Consider the following 26,352-nt stretch of genomic DNA (forward strand, 5'->3'; position numbering starts at 1 on the left):
AGTCGAGAACTTTTCGCCATAGCAGGGTCACAGACGGAAGATCTCAAAGATCTGTTTCTAAATGACAAAGGATCCCACACATCCTTGAGGAAACCGGCAGACTCATGCCGATCACAATCTGCAGGAACATCCGAGAAACAGGCATCAGATCGCACAGATTCAAACTGCACACTGTCAGGAGCGAATCCTTCAGGATTCGCACAGGAATCAACCACAGCGGCACACTCATTCATTTCAGATTGCACAAAGTCAAGACTCACATGCTTTACCCCAGAAAGGCAGGAACAATCATCCGACAACGATGTCTCTTTATTGGAATCAATTGGTTGGTGTGTGTGCAACTCATCCAAAATCGTTTGCCATACATAGATCACCAGATCCACATCATCCTTGTCACATTCATCGGAATCAATCAGAAGGTACATAGAGTCAAGACAAGCATTCAAGACATCTTCACTTTTTGCGATGTAAAAATCGCAAAAGGCTTTCCAATCAAAATCGAATTCCTCCAGCAAGGCCCCAACATCCCAGGAAGCAAATGGGGGTTCAAACAGGCCAGTATCCAGATAATCTCCATAGGGTTGGAGTTCAGGAACAAGAACAGATTTTTTAACTGCTTTAATGTAGTGTGCGATCCTACCTATAGCAGGATCCACATAAGCTTTGGATTGGGGCAAAAAAGCCAGAGACGGAACAACATCATTACAAACATCAATAGGAAGTGTTTTATTCCGATGCTTGAGTTTTTTAGTTTTTCTCTTTTTCGCCACTTTGCATGTCTGCTGTTTAAAACCTGAAGTGGCAACAGACACATTGAACTGATTGTCATACTGAAAAGTTTTGCATGGAAGGGAAAGATCAGCTGACTTAGCAGCTACACACTCAATCAGAGCAGGTGGTAAGCCAGGCAGTTTAAACCAGTGAGAGAATATCTCTGCAAGTAACTGATACAGATTATCATTCCAGGAATTGATTTTTAACAGATTATATGCCCAGGTGAACAAATCGTCTTTTAAGAGCACATAGGCAAACAGAAGAGCCGACGTGCACGGATCAGAAATCTGAAAGGTGGGATTCAGGCAAAACCTCACACATTCAGAAAGAAATTCCGCCTTGGTCTCTGAATTAAGCCTTTTAAAGCTCTTAAAGACACAGGACCCAAACTCGACAAAATCGTACAAATCAGAAATTCCGTCTACACTGGGGTTTTGGGTTGGGCTGTTCATACTGTAACGATTGTGGAACTTTCCCCGTGATCAGCGCACAACGCGTGCGCTGACACGGCGGAAATCCTCCACAAGCGTATAATTTGCAGTAACCCAGAAAAAGGTGCTACGCACCCGTAGAGGGAAAATTCCTGTCGGCAGATGGCGCTGGGGAGTGCAGAGGAACCAATCCTCTGTACCTCCACAAATGCCAGACAGGAATTGTACGAAACGCAGAATGCAATCGCAAGAGAGGCGATTGCGAATGAGAATGAGCAAAGGGACAGGTTGTATGTGTGTGTGCCAATCCAGTCGCCACCCCGCAACCGCACACACACAACAGCAGATATGAAATAGGAACGCGATCGCGAGAGGTGCGATCGCCAGACGAGACACAAGGCAGATCAGAACAGAATACGAGGTTAGCAAAGGCACAGCAAATAATACAATGAGGAGATACGGAAAATAACAAATGCTAGCTCACCGCGAACACCGCACTCATTCGCAACAGTGCACGCGGTTATGCGCGGTCTCCACGTGATAAGCACAATAGAGACAAGCACGCCTAACTAACCATTAACAGACAAACATGAAACAGAGGACGCGAGCGCTTGCTTAATGGTTACCTCACCGAGCCTCCAGCAAGCGTAGCAGACAGACACACGAAAACAGGGACAAGCGAGAGATAGGATCCACAGCACTAGCGAAAAGTGGCTAGCGCGATCCAAGTACAGAGTAGCAGAACAGAAGGATCTCCAGCGCTAGCGAAAAGTGGCTAGCGCGATCCCAGAAGACAGAACAGAAGGATCCCCAGCGCTAGCGAAAAGTAGCTAGCGCGATCCCAGGAGACAGAACAGAAGGATCCCCAGCGCTAGCGAAAAGTAGCTAGCGCAATCCCAGGAGACAGAACAGAAGAGATAGCTGGTAGCAACCGCTGCACCAGCTATACTCCAAGAACAGAGATCAGAACCATTTCCTGTCGGCCACCGTAGGGACTGGACAATGGCAACAGGCAAGACAAGACAGAACAGGCAATACAGATAATACAATCCTAACTGCACTAGGGAAATCTGCCTAGCGCAGATTCAGGAATTACTCTAAGCTGATGTTCAAACAGAGAGCAAGGCTGACACCCCACCAGGAGTGTTACATAGGACGAAATCCTTATGAACAGCGAAGCATTGTGGGAAAGACATAGTACTTATAGTACACGCCTCCAATGAATGTGGCCAGGCAATTTGCATGACAACGTATGCAAATTCCTCTGCAAGCACAAGCTGCAAAACTGACAGAAGCTCTTCTTTCCAGAGTCCTGCAGCATGCAAACCTACACAATGGTCAAAAGGCTGGCTGCCTGCACAGGCAGCTGAGCAAATCATCACACGTGCATGGGAGTGCGAGATGCGTGGGGTGGTTAAGAGGAGGTCGTTGGAGGAGCGAAGTGGACGGCCAGGTGTATATCTGCTGACCAGGTCAGAGATGTAGGTTGGGCAGGACTTGTGTATGGATTTGTATGCCAAACATAGAATCTTGAAGCTGATTCTGAAGTGAATTGGAAGCCAATGAAGGGATTTGCGTAGTGGAGTCGTGGAGACAGAGCGGTGGGAGGAGTAGATGAGTCTCGCTGCTGCGTTCATGATGGATTTTAGGGGGGCGATGCGGTTTTGAGGAAGGCCTGACAAGAGGGAGTTGCTGTAGTCCAGGCGGGAGATGATGAGGGCGTGGACAAGGAGTTTTGCAGTGTCTGGGTTCAGGAAAGGCCGGATCTTGGAGATTTTGCGCAAGTGGAAATAGCAGGCTCTAGCTACGGTTTGGATGTGGGAGGTGAAGGAGAGGGCTGAGTCCAGGGTGACACCCAGGCAGCGGGCTTGTGTGGTAGGACGAATGATTGTGCCATTGACAGCAGTGACATAGAGGTCAGTGGGGGGTGAAGCAACACTTGGCGGGAAGATTAGGAGTTCAGTCTTATCCAGGTTTAATTTTAGGAACCTGGCAGACATCCAAGATGAAATAGCCGAGAGGCCAGAGGATACCTTCTCCATGGTGGTGGTGGAGAGGTCAGAGGTATGGAGGTAAATCTGGGTGTCATCTGCATATAGGTGATAGTTGAAACCCAGAGAGGAGAGGAGTTTTCCGATGGAGGCGGTGTAAATGGAGAACAGCAGGGGACCAAGAACAGAGCCTTGGGGGACCCCAACTGAAAGTGGGAGGGAGGTTGAGGAGGAACCATTAAAGGAGGTCTTGAAGGAGCGATTTGAGAGGTAGGATGAAAACCATGCTAGGGCAAGGTCTTGGATACCCACAGATTGCAGGGACTGGAGAAGCAGGGAGTGACCGACAGTGTTGAATGCTGATGAGAGGTCTAGGAGGAGAAGGATAGTGTATTTTCCTTCGGCCTTGGCAAGTGTGAGGTCATTGACGACCTTGGTGAGGGCAGTCTTGGTGGAGTGGCCTGGCCGAAATCCTGATTGTAGGGGGTCAAACAGGGAGTTGAACTCAAGGTAATGGGTCATGCGTTAGTGGACTAGACGCTCCAGGAGTTTAGATGCAAAAGGGAGTAAGGAGATAGGGCGGTAGCTGGATGGAAGTGAGGGGTCTAGTGAGGGTTTTTTAAGTAGCGGAAGTACAGTGGCCTGTTTGAAGTCAGAGGGGAAGGTACCCGTGGAGAGGGAGAGGTTAAACAGAGAGGTGAGGACAGGAGCCAGAACAGGGAAGTGAGGACGGAGGCATTTGGATGGCACAGGGTCTAGGGGGCTGGAGGTGGCAGGAGAAGTGGCTAGGAGACAGCTGACTTCGTCCTCTGTGATAGGCGTAAAGGCAGTGAGTGGTGGGTGGGGTGGGGAATAGGTATTGGTGGGAGAAGAAGAAGTGGTGGAGTGGAGGCATAAGATTTCCCATCGGATGCTGGCTATTTTGTCGGTAAAGTGGGTGGACAGATCAGTGGCTGAGAGGGCGGAGGTGGGGGGAGGAGTGGTGGGGTTAAGGAGGGAGTTGAAGGTGGCTAAGAGGCGCCGAGGGTTGGAGGCTTGGGATCCGATCAAGGCAGCAAAGTATTTTTGTTTAGCATCAGTTAATGTGGAATAGAACAGCTGCAGGTTGGCCTTGTACGCCAAGAAGTTGGAGTTGAGGTGGAATTTCCTCCATTTCTGTTCATAGGTGTGTGTCTGTTTTTGGAGGTTGCGAGTGTGTGCATTGTGCCAGGGCTGGGGGTTAATGGAACGGCTGGGGCGGAATGTGGGGGGTGCAGCAATGTCTAGGGCTGCTGAGAGGGCCTGGTTGTATTTGGCCACGGCTTGGTTTGGGCAGGTAACGTTTGGGAGGGTGGATGTGAGGGAGTGAAGGGGGTTGGCTAGCGCAGTTGGGTCTAGGTTACGCAAATCTCTCTGCCAACGACCTGAGGGTGGTGGAGGGTGGGGGGAGCATGATGGGGAGATGGAGAAAGTGAGAAGGTGATGGTCGGAGAGGGGGAAGGGTGTGATGTCCAGGTTGGGGAGGGTGGTGGATTTTGAGAGAATCAGGTCGAGAGTGTGGCCACCGTGGTGGGTGTGGGAATTGGTGTGTTGGGAGAGGCCAAGGGAAGTAGTGAGGGAGAGCAGTTGAGAGGCTACAGGGGAGTGAGGACTGTCCATGGGGATGTTGAAGTCTCCAAGTATGATGGTGGGGAGGTCAGAGGAGAGGATGTGTGGGAACCAAGAGGCCAGGTTGTCCAGGAATTGTTTAATGGAGGTGGATGGGGGGCGGTAAAGGACTGCAATGACTGCTGGAATGGGATGGTAGAGGCGGATAACATGTGTCTCAAAGGAGGTAAAGTTTAGGGAAGGGGGTGGCGTAAGGACAGGGAAAGTGCAGGACGGGGAGAGGAGCAGACCCACCCCTCCCCCAGACCTGTTTTTTGGTCTGGGGCTGTGACTGAGGTGAAGCCCCCCATAAGAGAGGGCCGCTGCTGCAGCAGAGTCAGAGGGGGTGAGCCATCTCTCTGTGAGGGCAAGGAGGGTGAGGGAGATGGAGAGGAAAAGGTCATGGATTTCAGTGAGTTTGTTACGGACTGATCTAGCATTCCAGAGGGCGTAGGAGAGAGGGGTGGTGTGCTTGTGAGAGGTCTGGATGGGAATGAGGGAGGAGAGGGAGTGAGTGTGGGTGCGGGAAGGAACTGTGAGGGGGGTGGAGACATGTTTAGAGTGGGGTTTGCATGGAGTCAGTGATGGAGTGGTATGGGAGATGCGTGGGGGTGGAGGGCAAAATGGGAGGCTAGAATTAAATGAGGTGGCCTTAGCGAGGACTAGGTGGTGAAGGAGCAGGTGGAGGAAGAGCATATTGTGATATGTAGATAGTGGAGTCTGGCTTGAAGTCACTGCTATGTATGCCCTTTTCTTATTTCTTTGTGCTTCAAACACAATTGGGAATGACAGCAGAATGAATTGTGCGCCCCCTCCTACACTGCGCCCTGAGGCTGGAGCCTCTTCAGCCTCTGCCTCGGCCCTGGTTACTACAGCCTTTTTGAGTGAGGATGAAAAATGCCAGTGGAGAGGGATAGGCTAAACAGCTATGTTAGGACAGGGATGAGGAATGAAGCAATCCTTATTATAACAATAAACAAGTGAAGGTTAATCCAGCCTAGGTTTTCTGAATCACTTGTGTCATCCCAAATGAATATGCTTGAAGAGGCATTATTTAAATCAGGAGATGCTTAGAGATGCCTTAGTAAATCAGACCCTTTATCTATAATGGAATAGCACTTTTTATTGAATTGTAAACATTTTCTTTGACTATCTATATTGTGAATTTTTCCTTAGCCATTCACCCAATACTTCTATCAAAGCAAAATCATAGGCAAATTATTTTTTCTTCTCCTTTGCATTTCACTTTAATAAGTCAAACACTGGACCCTATTAGCTTCCAGGCAGTGGCGTATCTAGGGCATTAGGGCACATGGTGCTGGGTATTAATCACCCCCCAACAAAAAAAGAAAGAAAGAAAAGGAGTGTGTGTGGCATGCTGAGTGTGCCACAGCAGGTAATGCACTATAGGTAACCTGGAATAGTTGCCCGCCGTATACAGGTAGCCTGGAATAGTTGCCCACAGTATAGGTAGCCTGGAATAGTTGGCAACTGTATAACTAGCCTGGAATAGTTGGCAGCAGTAAAGAAAGCCTGGAATAGTTGCCAGCAGTATAGAAAGCCTGGGATAGTTGGCCACAGTATAGCTAGCCTGGAATAGTTGCCAGCGGTATAGCTAGCCTGGAATAGTTGCCAGCAGTATAGAAAGCCTGGAATAGTTGCCCACAGTATAGCTAGCCTGGAATAGTTGGCCACAGTATAACTAGCCTGGAATAGTTGCCAGCAGTATAGAAAGCCTGGAATAGTTGCCCACAGTATAGCTAGCCTGGAATAGTTGCCCGCAATATAGCTAGCCTGGAATAGTTGCCAGCAGTATAGAAAGCCTGGAATAGTTGCCCACAGTATAGCTAGCCTGGAATAGTTGCCCGCAATATAGCTAGCCTGGAATAGTTGCCAGCAGTATAGAAAGCCTGGAATAGTTGCCCACAGTATAGCTAGCCTGGAATAGTTGCCCGCAATATAGCTAGCCTGGAATAGTTGCCAGCAGTATAGAAAGCCTGGAATAGTTGCCCACAGTATAGCTAGCCTGGAATAGTTGCCCACAGTATAGCTAGTCTGGAATAGTTGCCAGCAGTATAGAAAGCCTGGAATAGTTGCCCACAGTATAGCTAGCCTGGAATATTTGCAGCAGCATAGGTAGCCTGAAATATTTGCTCACAGTATAGAAAGCCTGGAATAGTTGCCCGCAGTGTAGGAAGCCTGGGACAGTTGTCCCCAGTATAGGTAGCCTGGAATAGTTGGCCGCATTATAACTAGCCTAGAATAGTTGCCCTCAGTGTAGGAAGCCTGGAATAGTTGCCCGCAGTGTAGGAAGCCTGGGATAGTTGCCAGCAGTATAGCTAGCCTGGAATAGTTGCCCGCAGTATAGTTAGCCTGCAATAGATGCCCGCCATATAGGTATCCTGGAATATTTGCAGCAGCATAGGTAGCCTGAAATATTTGCCCACAGTATAGTAAGCCTGGAATAGTTACCCGCAGTATAGGAAGCCTGGGATAGTTGCCTGCAGTATAGCTAGCCTGGAATAGTTGCCCGCAGTATAGCTAGCCTGCAATAGATGCCCGCCATATAGGTATCCTGGAATATTTGCAGCAGCATAGGTAGCCTGAAATATTTGCCCACAGTATAGTAAGCCTGGAATAGTTACCCGCAGTATAGCTAGCCTGGAATAGTTGCCCTTTGTATAGGAAGCCTGTAATAGTTGACCCTAGTATGCAGAGTATAGTGCAGCTGGAAGACATGCTGTTCTTACCTGCTTCCTGAAGTCCACCATGAGACTCAGCTCAGATCTCCCCTACTGCCTAGCAGTACTTCCTGCATCAGGTGACACATGCAGGAAGCAATACCAGCACTAGGGGGAGAGCTAAGCAATGACAAGAAGTCTGGCATCGCTGGACTCCAGGAAGCAGGTGAGTTAGGGGCAGGGGGTAGTGCGGGGTGCACGGCGGTTGCTGGCCAGGACACTAAGGCTGCAGGGGGGCAGTTGTCACTCCATGCTTAGACCCAGTGCGGGCCACTCTCTGCACTACCCCCTTCAGGCGCCACCGCTTCCAGGACTCTCTCATAATTCCACTCTTATTCATTAGACTTATTTTTGAAGTTTTTGTTCAGTGGAGCCTCACCATCTTTCTAAATCTTTTTTTTCCCACAATTTCCCACAATTTTGTCCGTGGCTCAGTTCATTTTTGTCATCTCACCTCCTGTCTTAATAAAGATTAATTTCAAATCTACGTCAGTTAATTGCATTAATTGTAACCAACACTCATTTGCTGTCCTGCTTGGTCAACCTTTTTACTAGTTTTCTATAAAAAAAAATTAAGATGTTAAGATTTACCTTCAATTCACTTCTTAGCCTGTGTCTTTCTTACATTTCTGATTTTATAATAAAATATTCCCAAACAACCCTCTCAACTTTTTCCAACCTCTACCTTACAATCATAAAATCTTGTTAAAAGGCAGTCATTTGCTAAGTGTTTCCAATGCTGGAAAACACTTGCAAATACTGGATAAGTGCATAAGGAACCTAAAACTAGTACACTGATACCAGAACCGAATGGTCATCGCATCTGATGATTGGGTGGGGTGGAGGTGTACTTAGTGTTGAGCCGAAATGTTCGTAATTTCGTGTTTCCTTAATTACAGACATGAATTTTACGACACGAATTCGTAATTTCGTAATTGCCATACAAAACGTAATTCGGAATTTCGTAAGTGAAATGTTGGTTTCTTAATTTTGAATTTCGGCACAAATTCGTGTTTAATGCGAAATTTTGTAATTTCATGTTCTGTATAGAAACAAAGTTATTTTAGTTATGAAAATGGACGTAATTTCGTTAATAATAATTATGCACATTTAGGTAATGACTAAACTCAGGAAAGTCACTCATTGATTGCAATTACTGATTGCAATTACTGTTAATGCAAAGGCCCCTGCACATGCTGTCACTTTAAATGTATCAGGAGGCTCTATCTGCAGCCACTTCTAAGACAGGTGCTCTTTGCCATGGTGCACTTAGCGGTCATGTTGAGACACTTGGTTTTGGGCCTTGCAATATCTGATAATGCAAAGTTCCCTGCACGTGCTGTCACTTCAAATGCATGAAGTGGCTCTACCTGCAGCCACTTCTAAGACAGGTGCTTTTTGTCAAGGTGCACTTAGCAGTCATGCATGCTGAAACACTTGGTTTTAGGCCTTGCAATATCTGAAAATGCCAAAGTCCCTGCACATGCTGTTGATTTAAATGTATCAGGAGGCTCTACCTGCAGCCACTTCTAAGACAGGTGCTCTTTGTCAAGGTGCACTTAGTGGTCATGCATGCTCAGACACTTGGTTTTGGGCCTTGCAATATCTGGTAATGCAAAGGTACCTGCAAGTGCTGTTGCTTTAAATGTATCAGGAGGCTCTGGACTGGAACACAATTTCGAGAATGGATACATTTCTGAAATTCTGATTTGTTTGTGTTACAAAAACGATCATAATTATGAAAAGCAATCGTAATTACAAAAAACGATCGTACTTACAAAACTCCCCATAAATGCGAAATTTCGCGTAATTTTGTGGAATTTGTGAAATTTCGATTACGGTCATAATCGTAATTTCATGAATTACGCGAAATTTCGTGTAATTGTAATTACATACTAGGTGTACTGTGATATGCAAGAAGAGGGGCTGTGAAACATCTGCAGAGGAGGAAAAGACTCTATTGCTATTACATTTGAATTTCGAATAGTGCTTGTACTGAGTATTGAACTAGAAATGTAGATAATTCCTAAGGGCTTCAATATTGTTTTTCCCAACTGTATTGGCTCAGAGGTTTTAATTTGTACATGGCAGCAAATATTAGATATTATACAGGTTAAGATCTTGCATATCCAGTTCTACTTAGAGAAACCAATTCCCTTTGCAGACACAAGAAAATTATATAAATGTGGCTTAAATTGGTCTAAATAAACTACATTTCAACATAGTGGTTATTGGTTTAGGTAATGTTTTATATTATTTACACAGTGTAATCCCTGCTAGTAGCTACATGAACATAGAGTTTCATTTTACAATTTTAAGTGGAAAATATTTACTTTCACTGATTTTACTACATACAATTATTATTATTTCAACATGAGAAAAGAAGAACAGTTTTTTTTTATATTTCAAGGTTAAATTTTTCAAGTAACTTTTATTCTGGGATCTGAGACCTGCTCACATCTATATTTATAAAGATTTTGTAGCTTCAAAATCATGGCTTCAGTGATGATACAGTATTTAAAATTCCAAGAAATATATGCTGTAGTGGGGATCTATGACTTCCACTGTTTAGTAAATATTTTACTAAAATTTTATATCAGAAAAAGACTGTTGCTTGATTGTGCGAACCACCCTCGTAAAACAAACAGAGTTATGCTGTCAACAGACGTTCCCAACTATAAAGTATTTTCTTGCTTGCTGGGGGCTTAACCACTTTACCCCCACCCGTACGAATTTCTCCGTCCCTTTTTCCATCCTTTAACCCCCAGGGACGGAGAAATCCGTACTTTCCGCGCTCCCGCCGCTGCCCGCGCTCCCGCTCGCTCTAGCGCGCACTCCCGCGGGTAAACACGCCGCCCGCCGCTCACCCGGAGATCAATGAACGGAGCAAATCCATTCCCGTTCGTTGATCTAAGCTCCGCAATGATCCGCTGCTTATCCGATAAGCAGCGCGATCATTGTGAAAAAAAAAAAAACAACAACTTTACCAGCCTCCTAGTACTTCCTCCAAGCGTCCGGAAGTACGCTTGGAGGTCGCATTAAAAAAAAGTTACTGTTGCCATCTTGTGGCCAAATAGTAAAACTACACCCTAAAGCATTTTTAACATACAAATACATTACTTATACACAATGAATTAACTCATTACCTCCCACACTCCCCATTTTTTTTGTAATTAAAAAAAAAATTAAAAAATTTACAATAAAAAAAATACATAAATAGTTACCTTAGGGACTGAACTTTTTAAATATTTATGTCAGGAGGGTACAATACTGTTACTTTATAAACTATGGGCTTGTAATTAGGGATGGACACAAAACTGAAAAAAATGCACCTTTATTTCCAAATAAAATATTGGTGCCAAACATTGTGACAGGGACATAATTTAAACGGTTTTATAACCAGGACAAATGGGCAAATACATTTCATGGGTTTTAATTACAGTAGCATGCATTATTTAAAAACTATAATGGCCGAAACTAAAAAATAATGATTTTTTCCCACATTTTTCCTATTTTCCCATTAAAACATATTTAGAATAAAATAGTTCTTGGCATAATGTCCCACCTAAAGAAAGCCTAATTGGTGGCGGAAAAAAACAAGATATAGTTCATTTAATTGTGATAAGTAATGATAAAGTTATAGACGAATGAATGGAAGGAGCGCTGAAAGGTGAAAATTGCTCTGGTGCTCAAGGGGTAAAACCCCTCAGTGGTGAAGTGGTTAAACAATATTTTATTGATAAGGTATGAAAACATCTCCCGTGACAAAAACTCAGCAGAAAAGTTGATAGAATAGGGGTTACTCTGTATTCATCCTCAATTCCTAAAGAATACCACACTAATATGTTTCATCCCTAAGATGAATTTTAGAGGGCATAGGAAATGTGTCAATGTTATTTTTCATTTTGATTTCAGTTTTGCAAAAATTATGTTAAAACAACGGACTGATGCCGTGGGCAGTGTCTTTTGGAATAATCAGTTTGGAATAATCCCTTTCTCCTTGCCATTTTGCATCAGACAGTTGCCCAGAATCCCAGCAAGCTTCTTCTGCTGGTCTTTTAGATATAGTTGATTTTTACAAGAGGCTGGGCTTTCAGTGTAAAATTACAGCACAGGTTTGAGAAACAGGGTTAGATAAGGATTAGGGTAGGAAACTAGGACTTAATTGGATTTGGTTTGCACGAATCACAGTTAAGATTAGTGCTTACTGTTGAGCGTAATGATTTAATTACGATTACCAAAAATGTTGCATAATTCACGAAATTTCATAATTCCGATCGTTTTTCGTAATTATGATAGTTTCCGTAACTGAAACGAATCAGAGTTTCGTGTTTAACATGCAAATTTGGATTTTCTTGAAATTGTGTTCCAGTCCAGAGCCTCCTGATACATTTAAAATGACAGCATGTGCAGGGACCTTTGCATTATCAGATATTGCAAGGGCCAAAACGAAGTGTCTCAGCATACATGACCGCTAAGTGCACCTTGACAAAGAGCACCTAACCCAAATTCTGTTAATCTTATCTATAGTTCTCCTACCTCTAATCCTTATTTCCTTAAAACAGTGTTCCCCAACCCCAACCCTGACCTCAAGGCCCACCAGCAGTGCATGTTTTGTGGAAATCCACACAGGTAGTTAATCAGCTCCGCTGCAACACTAATTACCCCACCTGTGTATGTGTGCGGTTTTCTGCAAAACATGTAAAGTTGGTGGTCCTTGAGGACAGGGTTGGTGAAGTCTGCCTTAAATGACAATTGACATGAGAGAGGTATGGAGACTGCCATATTTATTTTATTTTAAACAATGCAGAGTGCTTGGCTGGGATCTGATCCTCTGCCTTTTAGTCATAGACCCTGAACAGTCATGCAGATCTGATGTTTAACTTGACTATTACAGCATTTGTCACATGCTTGTTTCAGGTGTGTGATTTAGATCCTACGGATGCATAAAAGATCATAGCATGTTGACCACTGATGACACAAACACAGACAAAGCAGGTGTAGAGTGTGTTTAACAAACATTTATTCTTACAGAAAAAAATTCTCGGCTACAGTTCCTGCTGTGCAGGTTATCTCCTGAGGTCCAGTCCCATTGTGTTTGTTGATTTGCATTTGGGTTGGTGGTGATGCCTGCCCTGGAGAGCTCAGAGAATATGTCAATTGCTGAGCCTCCATATTCCTCTCACTGCAGGTGTGCTCTAACATTGCATTGTCTGAGCATCTCACATGCATGCAAATGCACACACTTCACATTAGTGCAATGATATTAAAACACATTGTGAAAAACTAGAATTTAACCACTTGAGGACCTAGGGCTTTCTACCCCTTAAGGACCGGCCACTTTTTTTCCATTCAGACCACTGCAGCTTTCACGGTTTATTGCTCGCTCATACAACCTACCACCTAAATGAATTTTGGCTCCTTTTCTTGTCACTAATAAAGCTTTCTTTTGGTGCTATTTGATTGCTCCTGCGATTTTTACTTTTTATTATATTCATCAAAAAAGACATGAATTTTGGCAAAAAATGATTTTTTTAACTTTCTGTGCTGACATTTTTCAAATAAAGTAAAAATAAAATTTCTGTATACATGCAGCGCGAAAAATGTGGACAAACATGTTTTGGATAAAAAAAATGACTCCATTTTAGAAAGAAGACACCCCAAGGTATTCTGTTAGTAGTACGGTGAGTTCATAGAAGATTTTATTTTTTGTCACAAGTTAGCGGAAATTGATTTTTATTGTTTTTTTCACAAAGTGTCATTTTCTGGGTGGGAGAAATAACTCTGTAAATGGACAATTGTGTGTAAAAAAATCAAAAGATTGTCATTTACAGAGGTATTTCTCCCACCCAGCATGGGTATGTGTAAAAATACACCCCAAAACACATTATACTACATCTCCCGAGTACGGCGATACCACATGATTGGCACTTTTTTGCAGCCTAACTGCGCTAAGGGGCCCAAAGTCCAATGAGTACCTTTAGGATTTCACAGGTCATTTTTGTTTCAAGACTACTCCTCATGGTTTAGGGGCCCTAAAATGCCAGGGCAGTATAGGAACCCCACTAATGACCCCATTTTAGAAAGAAGACACCCCAAGGTATTCCGTTAGGAGTATGGTGAGTTCATAGAAGTTTTTATTTTTTTGTCACAAGTTAGCTGAAATTGATTTTAATTGTTTTTTTTCACAAAGTGTCATTTTCCGCTAACTTGTGACAAAAAAATAAAATCTTCTATGAACTCACCATACTCCTAACGGAATACGTTTGGGTGTCTTCTTTCTAGAATGGGGTCATTTGTGGGGTTCCTATACTGCCCTGGCATTTTAGGGGCCCTAAACCGTGAGGAGTAGTCTTGAAACAAAAATGACCTGTGAAATCCTAAAGGTACTCATTGGACTTTGGGCCCCTTAGCGCAGTTAGGCTGCAAAAAAGTGTCAATCATGTGGTATCGCCGTACTCGGGAGATGTAGTATAATGTGTTTTGGGGTGTATTTTTACACATACCCATGCTGGGTGGGAGAAATACCTCTGTAAATGACAATTGTTTGATTTTTTTTTACACACAATTGTCCATTTACAGAGAGATTTCTCCCACCCAGCATGGGTATGTGTAAAAATACACCCCAAAACACATTATACTACTTCTCCTGAGTACGGCGATACCACATGTGTGACACTTTTTTGCAGCCTAGGTGCGCTAAGGGGCCCAACGTCCTAATCACAGGTCATTTTGAGGCATTTGTTTTCTAGACTACTCCTCACGGTTTAGGGCCCCTAAAATGCCAGGGCAGTATAGGAACAGGAGGCTCTGGACTGGAACACAATTTCGAGAATGGATAAATTTCTGAAATTCTGATTTGTTTGTGTTACAAAAACGATCATAATTATGAAAAGCAATCGTAATTACAAAAAACGATCGTACTTACAAAACTCCCCATAAATTTGTGGAATTTGTGAAATTTCGATTACGGTCATAATCGTAATTTCATGAATTACGCGAAATTTCTGGTAATTGTAATTACATACTAGGTGTACTGTGATATGCAAGAAGAGGGGCCGTGAAACATCTGCAGAGGAGGAAAAGACTCTATTGCTATTACATTTGAATTTTGAATGGTGCTTGTACTGAGTATTGAACTAGAAATGTAGATAATTCCTAAGGGCTTCAATATTGTTTTTCCCAACTGTATTGGCTCAGGGGTTTTAATTTGTACATGGCAGCAAATATTAGATATTATACAGGTTAAGATCTTGCATATCCAGTTCTACTTAGAGAAACCAATTCCCTTTGCAGACACAAGAAAATTATATAAATGTGGCTTAAATTGGTCTAAATAAACTACATTTCAACATTGTGGTTATTGGTTTAGGTAATGTTTTATATTATTTACACAGTGTAATCCCTGCTAGTAGCTACATGAACATAGAGTTTCATTTTACAATTTTAAGTGGAAAATATTTACTTTCACTGATTTTACTACATAAAATTATTATTATTTCAACATGAGAAAAGAAGAACAGTTTTTTTTTATATTTCAAGGTTAAATTTTTCAAGTAACTTTTATTCTGGGATCTGAGACCTGCTCACATCTATATTTATAAAGATTTTGTAGCTTCAAAATCATGGCTTCAGTGATGATACAGTATTTAAAATTCCAAGAAATATATGCTGTAGTGGGGATCTATGACTTCCACTGTTTAGTAAATATTTTACTAAAATTTTATATCAGAAAAAGACTGTTGCTTGATTGTGCGAACCACCCTCGTAAAACAAACAGAGTTATGCTGTCAACAGACGTTCCCAACTATAAAGTATTTTCTTGCTTGCTGGGGGCTTAACCACTTTACCCCCACCCGTACGAATTTCTCCGTCCCTTTTTCCATCCTTTAACCCCCAGGGACGGAGAAATCCGTACTTTCCGCGCTCCCGCCGCTGCCCGCCGCTGCCCGCGCTCCCGCTCGCTCTAGCGCGCACTCCCGCAGGTAAACACGCCGCCCGCTGCTCACCCGGAGATCAATGAACGGAGCAAATCCATTCCCGTTCGTTGATCTAAGCTCCGCAATGATCCGCTGCTTATCCGATAAGCAGCGCGATCATTGTGAAAAAAAAAAAAACAACAACTTTACCAGCCTCCTAGTACTTCCTCCAAGCGTCCGGAAGTACGCTTGGAGGTCGCATTAAAAAAAAGTTACTGTTGCCATCTTGTGGCCAAATAGTAAAACTACACCCTAAAGCATTTTTAACATACAAATACATTACTTATACACAATGAATTAACACATTACCTCCCACACTCCCCATTTTTTTTTGTAATTAAAAAAAATGTAAAAAAATTTACAATAAAAAAAATACATAAATAGTTACCTTAGGGACTGAACTTTTTAAATATTTATGTCAGGAGGGTACAATACTGTTACTTTATAAACTATGGGCTTGTAATTAGGGATGGACACAAAACTGAAAAAAATGCACCTTAATTTCCAAATAAAATATTGGTGCCAAACATTGTGACAGGGACATAATTTAAACGGTTTTATAACCAGGACAAATGGGCAAATACATTTCATGGGTTTTAATTACAGTAGCATGCATTATTTAAAAACTATAATGGCCGAAACTAAAAAATAATGATTTTTTCCCACATTTTTCCTATTTTCCCATTAAAACATATTTAGAATAAAATAGTTCTTGGCATAATGTCCCACCTAAAGAAAGCCTAATTGGTGGCGGAAAAAACAAGATATAGTTCATTTAATTGTGATAAGTAATGATAAAGTTATAGACGAATGAATGGAAGGCGCGCTGAAAGGTGAAAATTGCTCTGGTGCTCAAGGGGTAAAACCCCTCAGTGGTGAAGTGGTTAAACAATATTTTATTGATAAGGTATGAAAACATCTCCCGTGACAAAAACTCAGCAGAAAAGTTGATAGAATAGGGGTTACTCTGTATTCATCCTCAATTCCTAAAGAATACCACACTAATATGTTTCATCCCTAAGATGAATTTTAGAGGGCATAGGAAATGTGTCAATGTTATTTTTCATTTTGATTTCAGTTTTGCAAAAATTATGTTAAAACAACGGACTGATGCCGTGGGCAGTGTCTTTTGGAATAATCAGTTTGGAATAATCCCTTTCTCCTTGCCATTTTGCATCAGACAGTTGCCCAGAATCCCAGCAAGCTTCTTCTGCTGGTCTTTTAGATATAGTTGATTTTTACAAGAGGCTGGGCTTTCAGTGTAAAATTACAGCACAGGTTTGAGAAACAGGGTTAGATAAGGATTAGGGTAGGAAACTAGGACTTAATTGGATTTGGTTTGCACGAATCACAGTTAAGATTAGTGCTTACTGTTGAGCGTAATGATTTAATTACGATTACCAAAAATGTTGCATAATTCACGAAATTTCATAATTCCGATCGTTTTTCGTAATTATGATAGTTTCCGTAACTGAAACGAATCAGAGTTTTGTGTTTAACATGCAAATTTGGATTTTCTTGAAATTGTGTTCCAGTCCAGAGCCTCCTGATACATTTAAAATGACAGCATGTGCAGGGACCTTTGCATTATCAGATATTGCAAGGGCCAAAACGAAGTGTCTCAGCATACATGACCGCTAAGTGCACCTTGACAAAGAGCACCTAACCCAAATTCTGTTAATCTTATCTATAGTTCTCCTACCTCTAATCCTTATTTCCTTAAAACAGTGTTCCCCAACCCCAACCCTGACCTCAAGGCCCACCAGCAGTGCATGTTTTGTGGAAATCCACACAGGTAGTTAATCAGCTCCGCTGCAACACTAATTACCCCACCTGTGTATGTGTGCGGTTTTCTGCAAAACATGTAAAGTTGGTGGTCCTTGAGGACAGGGTTGGTGAAGTCTGCCTTAAATGACAATTGACATGAGAGAGGTATGGAGACTGCCATATTTATTTTATTTTAAACAATGCAGAGTGCTTGGCTGGGATCTGATCCTCTGCCTTTTAGTCATAGACCCTGAACAGTCATGCAGATCTGATGTTTAACTTGACTATTACAGCATTTGTCACATGCTTGTTTCAGGTGTGTGATTCAGATCCTACGGATGCATAAAAGATCATAGCATGTTGACCACTGATGACACAAACACAGACAAAGCAGGTGTAGAGTGTGTTTAACAAACATTTATTCTTACAGAAAAAAATTCTCGGCTACAGTTCCTGCTGTGCAGGTTATCTCCTGAGGTCCAGTCCCATTGTGTTTGTTGATTTGCATTTGGGTTGGTGGTGATGCCTGCCCTGGAGAGCTCAGAGAATATGTCAATTGCTGAGCCTCCATATTCCTCTCACTGCAGGTGTGCTCTAACATTGCATTGTCTGAGCATCTCACATGCATGCAAATGCACACACTTCACATTAGTGCAATGATATAAAAACACATTGTGAAAAACTAGAATTTAACCACTTGAGGACCTAGGGCTTTCTACCCCTTAAGGACCGGCCACTTTTTTTCCATTCAGACCACTGCAGCTTTCACGGTTTATTGCTCGCTCATACAACCTACCACCTAAATGAATTTTGGCTCCTTTTCTTGTCACTAATAAAGCTTTCTTTTGGTGCTATTTGATTGCTCCTGCGATTTTTACTTTTTATTATATTCATCAAAAAAGACATGAATTTTGGCAAAAAATGATTTTTTTAACTTTCTGTGCTGACATTTTTCAAATAAAGTAAAAATAAAATTTCTGTATACATGCAGCGCGAAAAATGTGGACAAACATGTTTTGGATAAAAAAAATGACTCCATTTTAGAAAGAAGACACCCCAAGGTATTCTGTTAGTAGTACGGTGAGTTCATAGAAGATTTTATTTTTTGTCACAAGTTAGCGGAAATTGATTTTTATTGTTTTTTTCACAAAGTGTCATTTTCTGGGTGGGAGAAATAACTCTGTAAATGGACAATTGTGTGTAAAAAAATCAAAAGATTGTCATTTACAGAGGTATTTCTCCCACCCAGCATGGGTATGTGTAAAAATACACCCCAAAACACATTATACTACATCTCCCGAGTACGGCGATACCACATGATTGGCACTTTTTTGCAGCCTAACTGCGCTAAGGGGCCCAAAGTCCAATGAGTACCTTTAGGATTTCACAGGTCATTTTTGTTTCAAGACTACTCCTCATGGTTTAGGGGCCCTAAAATGCCAGGGCAGTATAGGAACCCCACTAATGACCCCATTTTAGAAAGAAGACACCCCAAGGTATTCCGTTAGGAGTATGGTGAGTTCATAGAAGTTTTTATTTTTTTGTCACAAGTTAGCGGAAATTGATTTTAATTGTTTTTTTTCACAAAGTGTCATTTTCCGCTAACTTGTGACAAAAAAATAAAATCTTCTATGAACTCACCATACTCCTAACGGAATACGTTTGGGTGTCTTCTTTCTAGAATGGGGTCATTTGTGGGGTTCCTATACTGCCCTGGCATTTTAGGGGCCCTAAACCGTGAGGAGTAGTCTTGAAACAAAAATGACCTGTGAAATCCTAAAGGTACTCATTGGACTTTGGGCCCCTTAGCGCAGTTAGGCTGCAAAAAAGTGTCAATCATGTGGTATCGCCGTACTCGGGAGATGTAGTATAATGTGTTTTGGGGTGTATTTTTACACATACCCATGCTGGGTGGGAGAAATACCTCTGTAAATGACAATTGTTTGATTTTTTTTTACACACAATTGTCCATTTACAGAGAGATTTCTCCCACCCAGCATGGGTATGTGTAAAAATACACCCCAAAACACATTATACTACTTCTCCTGAGTACGGCGATACCACATGTGTGACACTTTTTTGCAGCCTAGGTGCGCTAAGGGGCCCAACGTCCTAATCACAGGTCATTTTGAGGCATTTGTTTTCTAGACTACTCCTCACGGTTTAGGGCCCCTAAAATGCCAGGGCAGTATAGGAACCCCACAAGTGACCCCATTTTAGAAAGAAGACACCCCAAGGTATTCCGTTAGGTGTATGGCGAGTTCATAGAAGATTTTATTTTTTGTCACAAGTTAGTGAAAAATGACACTTTGTGAAAAAAAAACAAAAATCAATTTCCGCTAACTTTTGACAAAAAATAAAATCTTCTATGAACTCGTCATACACCTAACAGAATACATTGGGGTGTCTTTTTTCTAAAATGGGGTCCGTTTCTGGGGTTCCTATACCGCCCTGGCATTTTACGGGCCCAAAACCGTGAGTAGTCTGGAAACCAAATGTCTCAAAATGACTGTTCAGGGGTATAAGCATTTGCAAATTTTGATGACAGGTGGTCTATGAGGGAGCGAATTTTGTGGAACCGGTCATATGCAGGGTGGCCTTTTAGATGACAGGTTGTATTGGGCCTGATCTGATGGATAGGAGTGCTAGGGGGGTGACAGGAGGTGATTGATGGGTGTCTCAGGGGGTGGTTAGAGGGGAAAATAGATGCAATAAATGCACTGGGGAGGTGATCGGAAGGGGGTCTGAGGGGGATCTGAGGGTTTGGCCGAGTGATCAGGAGCCCACACGGGGCAAATTAGGGCCTGATCTGATGGGTAGGTGTGCTAGGGGGTGACAGGAGGTGATTGATGGGTGTCTCAAGGTGTGATTAGAGGGGGGAATAGATGCAAGCAATGCACTGGCGAGGTGATCAGGGCTGGGGCCTGAGGGCATTCTGAGGGTGTGGGCGGGTTATTGAGTGCCCTAGGGGCAGATAGGGGTCTAATCTGATAGGTAGCAGTGACAGGGGGTGATTGCTGGGTAATTAGTGGGTGTTTAGGGTAGAGAACAGATATAAACACTGCCCTTGGGAGGTGATCTGACGTCGGATCTGCGGGCGAACTATTGGTGTGGGTGGGTGATCAGATTGCCCGCAAGGGGCAGGTTAGGGGCTGATTGATGAGTGGCAGTGACAGGGGGTGATTGATGGGTGGCAGTGCCAGGAGGTGATTGATGGGTGGCAGTGACAGGGGGGGTGATTGATGGGTGATTGACAGGTGATTGACAGGTGATCAGTGGGTTATTACAGGGAAGAACAGATGTAACTAATGCACTGGCAAATTGATAGGGGGGGGTCTAAGGGGAATCTGAGCATGTAGGCGGGTGATTAGGTGTCTGCAAAGGGGCAGATTAGGGTCTGATCTGATAGGTAACAGTGACAGGTGGTGATAGGGGGTGATTGATGGGTAATTAGTGGGTGTTTAGAGGAGACAATAGATGTAAACACTGCGCTTGGGTGGTGATCTGATGTCGGATCTGCGGGCGATCTATTGGTGTGGGTGGGTGATCAGATTGCCCGCAAGGGGCAGGTTAGGGGCTGATTGATGGGTGGCAGTGACAGGGGGTGATTGATGGGTGGCAGTGACAGGGGGTGATTGATGGGTGATTGACAGGTGATCAGTGGGTTATTACAGGGAAGGACAGATGTAAATAATGCCCTGGCGAATTGATAAGGGGGGGGGTCTGAGGGCAATCTGAGCATGTAGGCGGGTGATTGGGTGCCCTCAAGGGGCAGATTTGGGTTTGATCTGATGGGTAACAGTGACAGGTGGTGATAGGGGTTGATTGATGGGTAATTAGTGGGTGTTTAGAGGAGAGAATAGATGTTAACACTGCGTTTGGGTGGTGATCTGATGTCGGATCTGCGGGCGATCTATTGGTGTGGGTGGGTGATCAGATTGCCCGCAAGGGGCAGGTTAGGGGCTGATTGATGGGTGGCAGTGACAGGGGGTGATTGATGGGTGGCAGTGACAGGGGGTGATTGATGGGTGATTGACAGGTGATTGACAGGTGATCAGTGGGTTATTACAGGGAAGAACAGATGTAAATATTGCACTGGCGAATTGATAAGGGGGGGTCTGAGGGCAATCTGAGCGTGTAGGCGGGTGATTGGGTGCCCGCAAGGGGCAGATTAGGGTCTGATCTGATGGGTAACAGTGACAGGTGGCGATAGGGGGTGATTGATGGGTGATTGATGGGTAATTAGTGGGTGTTTAGAGGAGAGAATAGATGTAAACACTGCGTTTGGGTGGTGATCTGATGTCGGATCTGCGGGCGATCTATTGGTGTGGGTGGGTGATCAGATTGCCCGCAAGGGGCAGGTTAGGGGCTGATTGATCGGTGGCAGTGACAGAGGGTGATTGACGGGTGATTGACAGGTGATTGACAGGTGATTGACAGGTGATCAGGGGGGGATAGATGCATACAGTACACAGGGGGGGGGGGTCTGGGGAGAATCTGAGGGGTGGGGGGTGATCAGGAGGGGGCAGTGGGCAGGGGGGGAGATAAAAAAAAAATAGCGTTGACAGATAGTGACAGGGAGTGATTGATGGGTGATTAGGGGGGTGATTGGGTGCGAACAGGGGTCTGGGGGGTGGGCAGGGGGGGGGGGGTCTGAGGGGTGCTGTGGGCGATCTGGGCCGGGGGGGGGGGGAAATCAGTGTGCTTGGGTGCAGACTAGGGTGGCTGCAGCCTGCCCTGGTGGTCCCTCGGACATTGGGACCACCAGGGCAGGAGGCAGCCTGTATAATACACTTTGTAAACATTACAAAGTGTATTATACACTTTGTATGCGGCGATCGCGGGGTTAACATCCCGCCGGCGCTTCCGTATAGCCGGCGGGATGTTGCGGCGGGCGAGCGGTGACAGGCGCCGGCGGAGGATCGCGTCACGGATGACGCGATCGCTCCGCCCATGCCCTTAAATGGACCGCCGCCTCTGTGGGTGAGCCGGTCCTTAAGGGCTCCACTTCCTGGCCGCCTCTGTGCGTTAGGCGGTCGGGAAGTGGTTAAAGTACATGTGTATGCATACATTTAAAATGTACATTTGTCCCAGAGTAAAATGTACTATAAATTACTTTTTCCTTACGCCACTTTTACTTATAGTAGGCAGTAAATATCTGACAGGTTTTAGACTAATCCATATACTCATGAGGCATTTTCTGGAGTTCCTTGTTTTGTTTTTTTTCTTTCATAAAAGTATACCATTGGCAGGAATTTATACAAAGATTCAGGCACGCCAGTCTCCTTATATGAATACTGTTCTAACAGCTTTACTGTAGCACTACCTTTTGGGAAGTGCTTTTTTAAATAAGGGAATGTCTCAGGAGGAGGTGGACTAGTCCAAAACCTGTCAAATCTGTCAGAGTTTTATTGTATACTGTATTAGAAGCAAAGGAAAAAAAGTAATTTAAAGTTCATGTCACTCTGGCATAAATGGACACCAAGTATGCATAAATACACATGTATTTTAAATTTGACTGTTTTTTCATGATAGTGGTGCTGCTTCCGCAGGCTAATTGAAATCTACACCCTGATTGGGACCTGTTTTCGCAGCCAGGGCATAGATTTCAATTACTGTGGCACACACCCCCGCCATCACCGCCAATCATGCTACTGCAGCTCACTCGTCCTGCTGTTGGTATGACAGCACAGTTCTGTGAGCTGGTCAGGAGCCAATTTTATTGGCTCCTGAATCTGTGACCACTGTGAGCCTATCACATTGGCTCATAGTGATAACAATGTCAAGAGCCAATGAACTCAGCTCCTGATCGGCTCATGGAGCTCTGCTGTGATAACAACAACAGGGCGAATGTGTGGTGCAGCAGCAGAAGAGCAGCGCAAACTGATAGATATGTCCGTGCGGCATGATGTCGGTGAGCCCTGTTTTTTTCCCAGAGGTCTCTGGTCCTTAGGGGGCTAGAGACTTCTGCTACTGAAGTAGTTAAAGTGCTCAAATATATGGACTATTGACCTTTTTTAAAATCTATCATCTCCTGGCAGAGAACTGGGCTTTTGAGAGCTAAGTATGTTATAGCTGTAATCCCTTATCAGTAAGGAACACTATAGTCCGACTGGGTCCCGACTAGATTACAACTGTCATTTGCATAGCTGAATATTAACTCTTTCAGGCAGAGAAAAAGAAAAGCATCACAGCATATTTATTTGCGTGCTTGGCACTGTATATATACATGTCTATCTCATTATGTCATGTCACTTAAAGTGAACCTTAAGTGTCAAAAATAAATTGAGTTTTACTCCCCTGGGGCTTACCTCAGCCCCCTGCAGCTGATCGGTGCCCACGACGAGTCGCTCTGATGCTCCGTGTCCCGCTGGCGGCCACTTTCGGTTTCGCAGTCAGGACCCGTCAGGCTGGGGAACGCGGCTGATACTACGCGTTCCCAGCCAAAATAGCACCCCTATGCGGCCGCATGGCCGCATAGGGGTGCTATTTTGGCTGGGAACGCGTAGTATCAGCCGCGTTCCCCAGCCTGACGGGTCCTGACTGCGAAACCGGAAGTGGCCGCCAGCGGGACACGGAGCATCCCGTATGGCCGCATAGGGGTGCTATTTTGGCTGGGAACGCGTAGTATCAGCCGTGTTCCCCAGCCTGACGGGTCCTGACTGCGAAACCGGAAGTGGCCGCCAGTGGGACACGGAGCATCAGAGCGACTCGTCGTGGGCACCGATCAGCTGCAGGGGGCTGAGGTAAGCCCCAGGTGAGTAAAACTCAATTTATTTTTGACACTTAAGGTTCACTTTAAGCTTCCTTTAAAACATTCCTTTAAATGTCTCCTGCTTCTGCTCTGTGATCTTCTTCACCATTCTCTTATTTTCATTAAATGTATTTAATCTATTTAAAGTATACCAGAGCTGACACAAATTTTAAAAACTCCTCCATCCCCCTCCACTCTCACCTAAAAGCCCCTCTCAGCCTCTTTCGGGTCGGCTGGGTCGGGCAATAGTACAAGAACTATGTAAAAAGGTAAGTTCAGACACTTACCCCTAATAAAATGTTAGATTCTAATTTTAGAATAGTAATATTTTGTTGGCACATAAACAACATGTTTTGTGGGTCTACCTCACTTCAGGTGAAGATGAAACTAGCAAGTATCTTCAGTCTTCAGAATTATTATTATTTATTTTCTGTAGAGCTTTACATATTCCGTGGCGCTGTACAAAGTAGGAAAACAAACAAGGGGTACATAATGATATGGACAATGTTATACATCAAATACAGAACTGGTGATTACAATGACAGAAGTGACATGATGAATAAAATGTATAACAGAGTGCAAGCTATGAAATGAATAAAACATTTCAAGACAAAAAAGGGGGGAGAGCCCTGTCCTTGTGAGCTTACAATCTAAATAATGAAAGTTTGTACTTGCAAAGAAAATACTCAAACACAAGCAAGTTATCAGAGAAGAAGGAAACTCTCTCTAAATGCCAAATCTGGCAAATGTATTTATTTGTTGCTTGCTGAATAGCACAACGCATTCAAAAATAACATTCATACACTCTTGTCCAGACCCTGTTCAGTGTCAGTGGCAAATGTAAAAACAAATTGGTTATGTGTCTTTTTATAATTGGTTTTGCTTTTTGACTCATTAACTTTAAAATTACAGATTACGTTGGGATGAAGCAATCTCAGGTTAACAACGTCACTGAATTTATCCTCATTGGATTTCCAACAAGTTCTAACCTGCAGTTTTTACTCTTTTCTATCTTTTTAATTATATATTTTTTAACAGTTATGGAGAACTTGGTGATTATCGTAACCGTCAAATTTAACATAACACTTCACAAGCCCATGTACTTCCTTCTTTGCAGTCTTTCATTCCTGGAAATTTGGTATGTTACTGTTACAGTACCCATTCTTCTCAATGGATTCCTAACGCCGAAAAATAAAATTGCCTTTATATCTTGTATGGCCCAGTTATACATTTTTATTTCTCTGGCCTGCACTGAGTGTGTGCTTTTAGCAGTAATGGCTTTTGACAGATATGCAGCCATATGCATTCCACTGCACTATACAGTTATTATGAGTGATAACCATTGCCTAGTAATGGCAGTTGGCTCCTGGATATTGGGTTTTTCTATTGCTATGCTCAAAGCGATCTTCATTTTCCAGTTAACCTTCTGTGGGCCCAATACAATCAATCATTTTTTTTGTGACATTTCCCCTGTGCTGAATTTGGCTTGCACAGACATATCACTTGCGGAACTGGTGGATTTCATATTGGGCATGATAGTTAGTTTAGTACCTCTGTCTGTGATCATCTTCACTTACATTTCTATTATAAAGACAGTTATAAGGATTCCAAGCACCCAAGGGCAAAAAAAGGCCTTTTCAACCTGTGCATCCCATCTTACAGTGGTGGCAATCTTTTATTCTACAACATTTTTTATTTATGCAAGACCAAAAAAGATCAGCCCATTTGACAGAAATAAATATGTTTCCATTTTTTATTCTGTATTAACTCCTCTTTTGAATCCAATGATCTATTGCCTAAGGAATGCAGAAGTAAAGGGAGCACTGAAGAGAACGCTTAGATTACATAGCTAAGAAAATGTTCTAGCTTTTTTGCCTGACTGGATGAAAATGAATTTATATTGATATTTATATTAAACTTAATTAACAGTGAAATTTGAGGCAAAACACATTAAGGTACTGTATCTAGCCTACCTCAGAAACTTTTATTGCATTTTTCATCAAAAGAACAATTTCGGGATGAGTATGCTGTATCTTTTTTTTTATTATTTGCTGGACCTAAGTTACTAAAGTAAAAACATAGGGAAGTGTGATTTACATTTTATCACTTTGTTTAGAATTCCAAATTACTTTATTTTTGGAAGCTGTCAAGTAAAAACAGATTAATTTTACTTCACTTCACCTCAATTTGTGCTTGAGAGAATCAACCCCTTTGTGCCTGATTTTTTTTTAATACTGCTGTACTAGTAAATGGTGATGTCCTTATTAAGAAAAAAATCTTGATTGTGGT

General features: G+C 43.2%; 1 protein-coding gene across 1 annotated transcript; it reads left to right on the forward strand.

The window, feature by feature from the left end:
* Positions 1-24,986: 24,986 nt before the first annotated feature.
* Positions 24,987-25,916, forward strand: LOC137527402 (olfactory receptor 226-like). The gene has a single exon (XM_068247935.1). It carries the CDS (start codon positions 24,987-24,989, stop codon positions 25,914-25,916), a length of 930 nt encoding a protein of 309 aa, XP_068104036.1.
* Positions 25,917-26,352: the final 436 nt, after the last annotated feature.

This window comes from Hyperolius riggenbachi, chromosome 1, assembly GCF_040937935.1.
Source record: "Hyperolius riggenbachi isolate aHypRig1 chromosome 1, aHypRig1.pri, whole genome shotgun sequence".
NCBI lineage: Eukaryota > Metazoa > Chordata > Amphibia > Anura > Hyperoliidae > Hyperolius > Hyperolius riggenbachi.

Coding starts and splice junctions, on each gene's coding strand:
- LOC137527402 (XM_068247935.1), top strand. CDS start 24,987: ATGAAGCAATCTCAGGTTAACAACGTCACTGAATTTATCCTCATTGGA.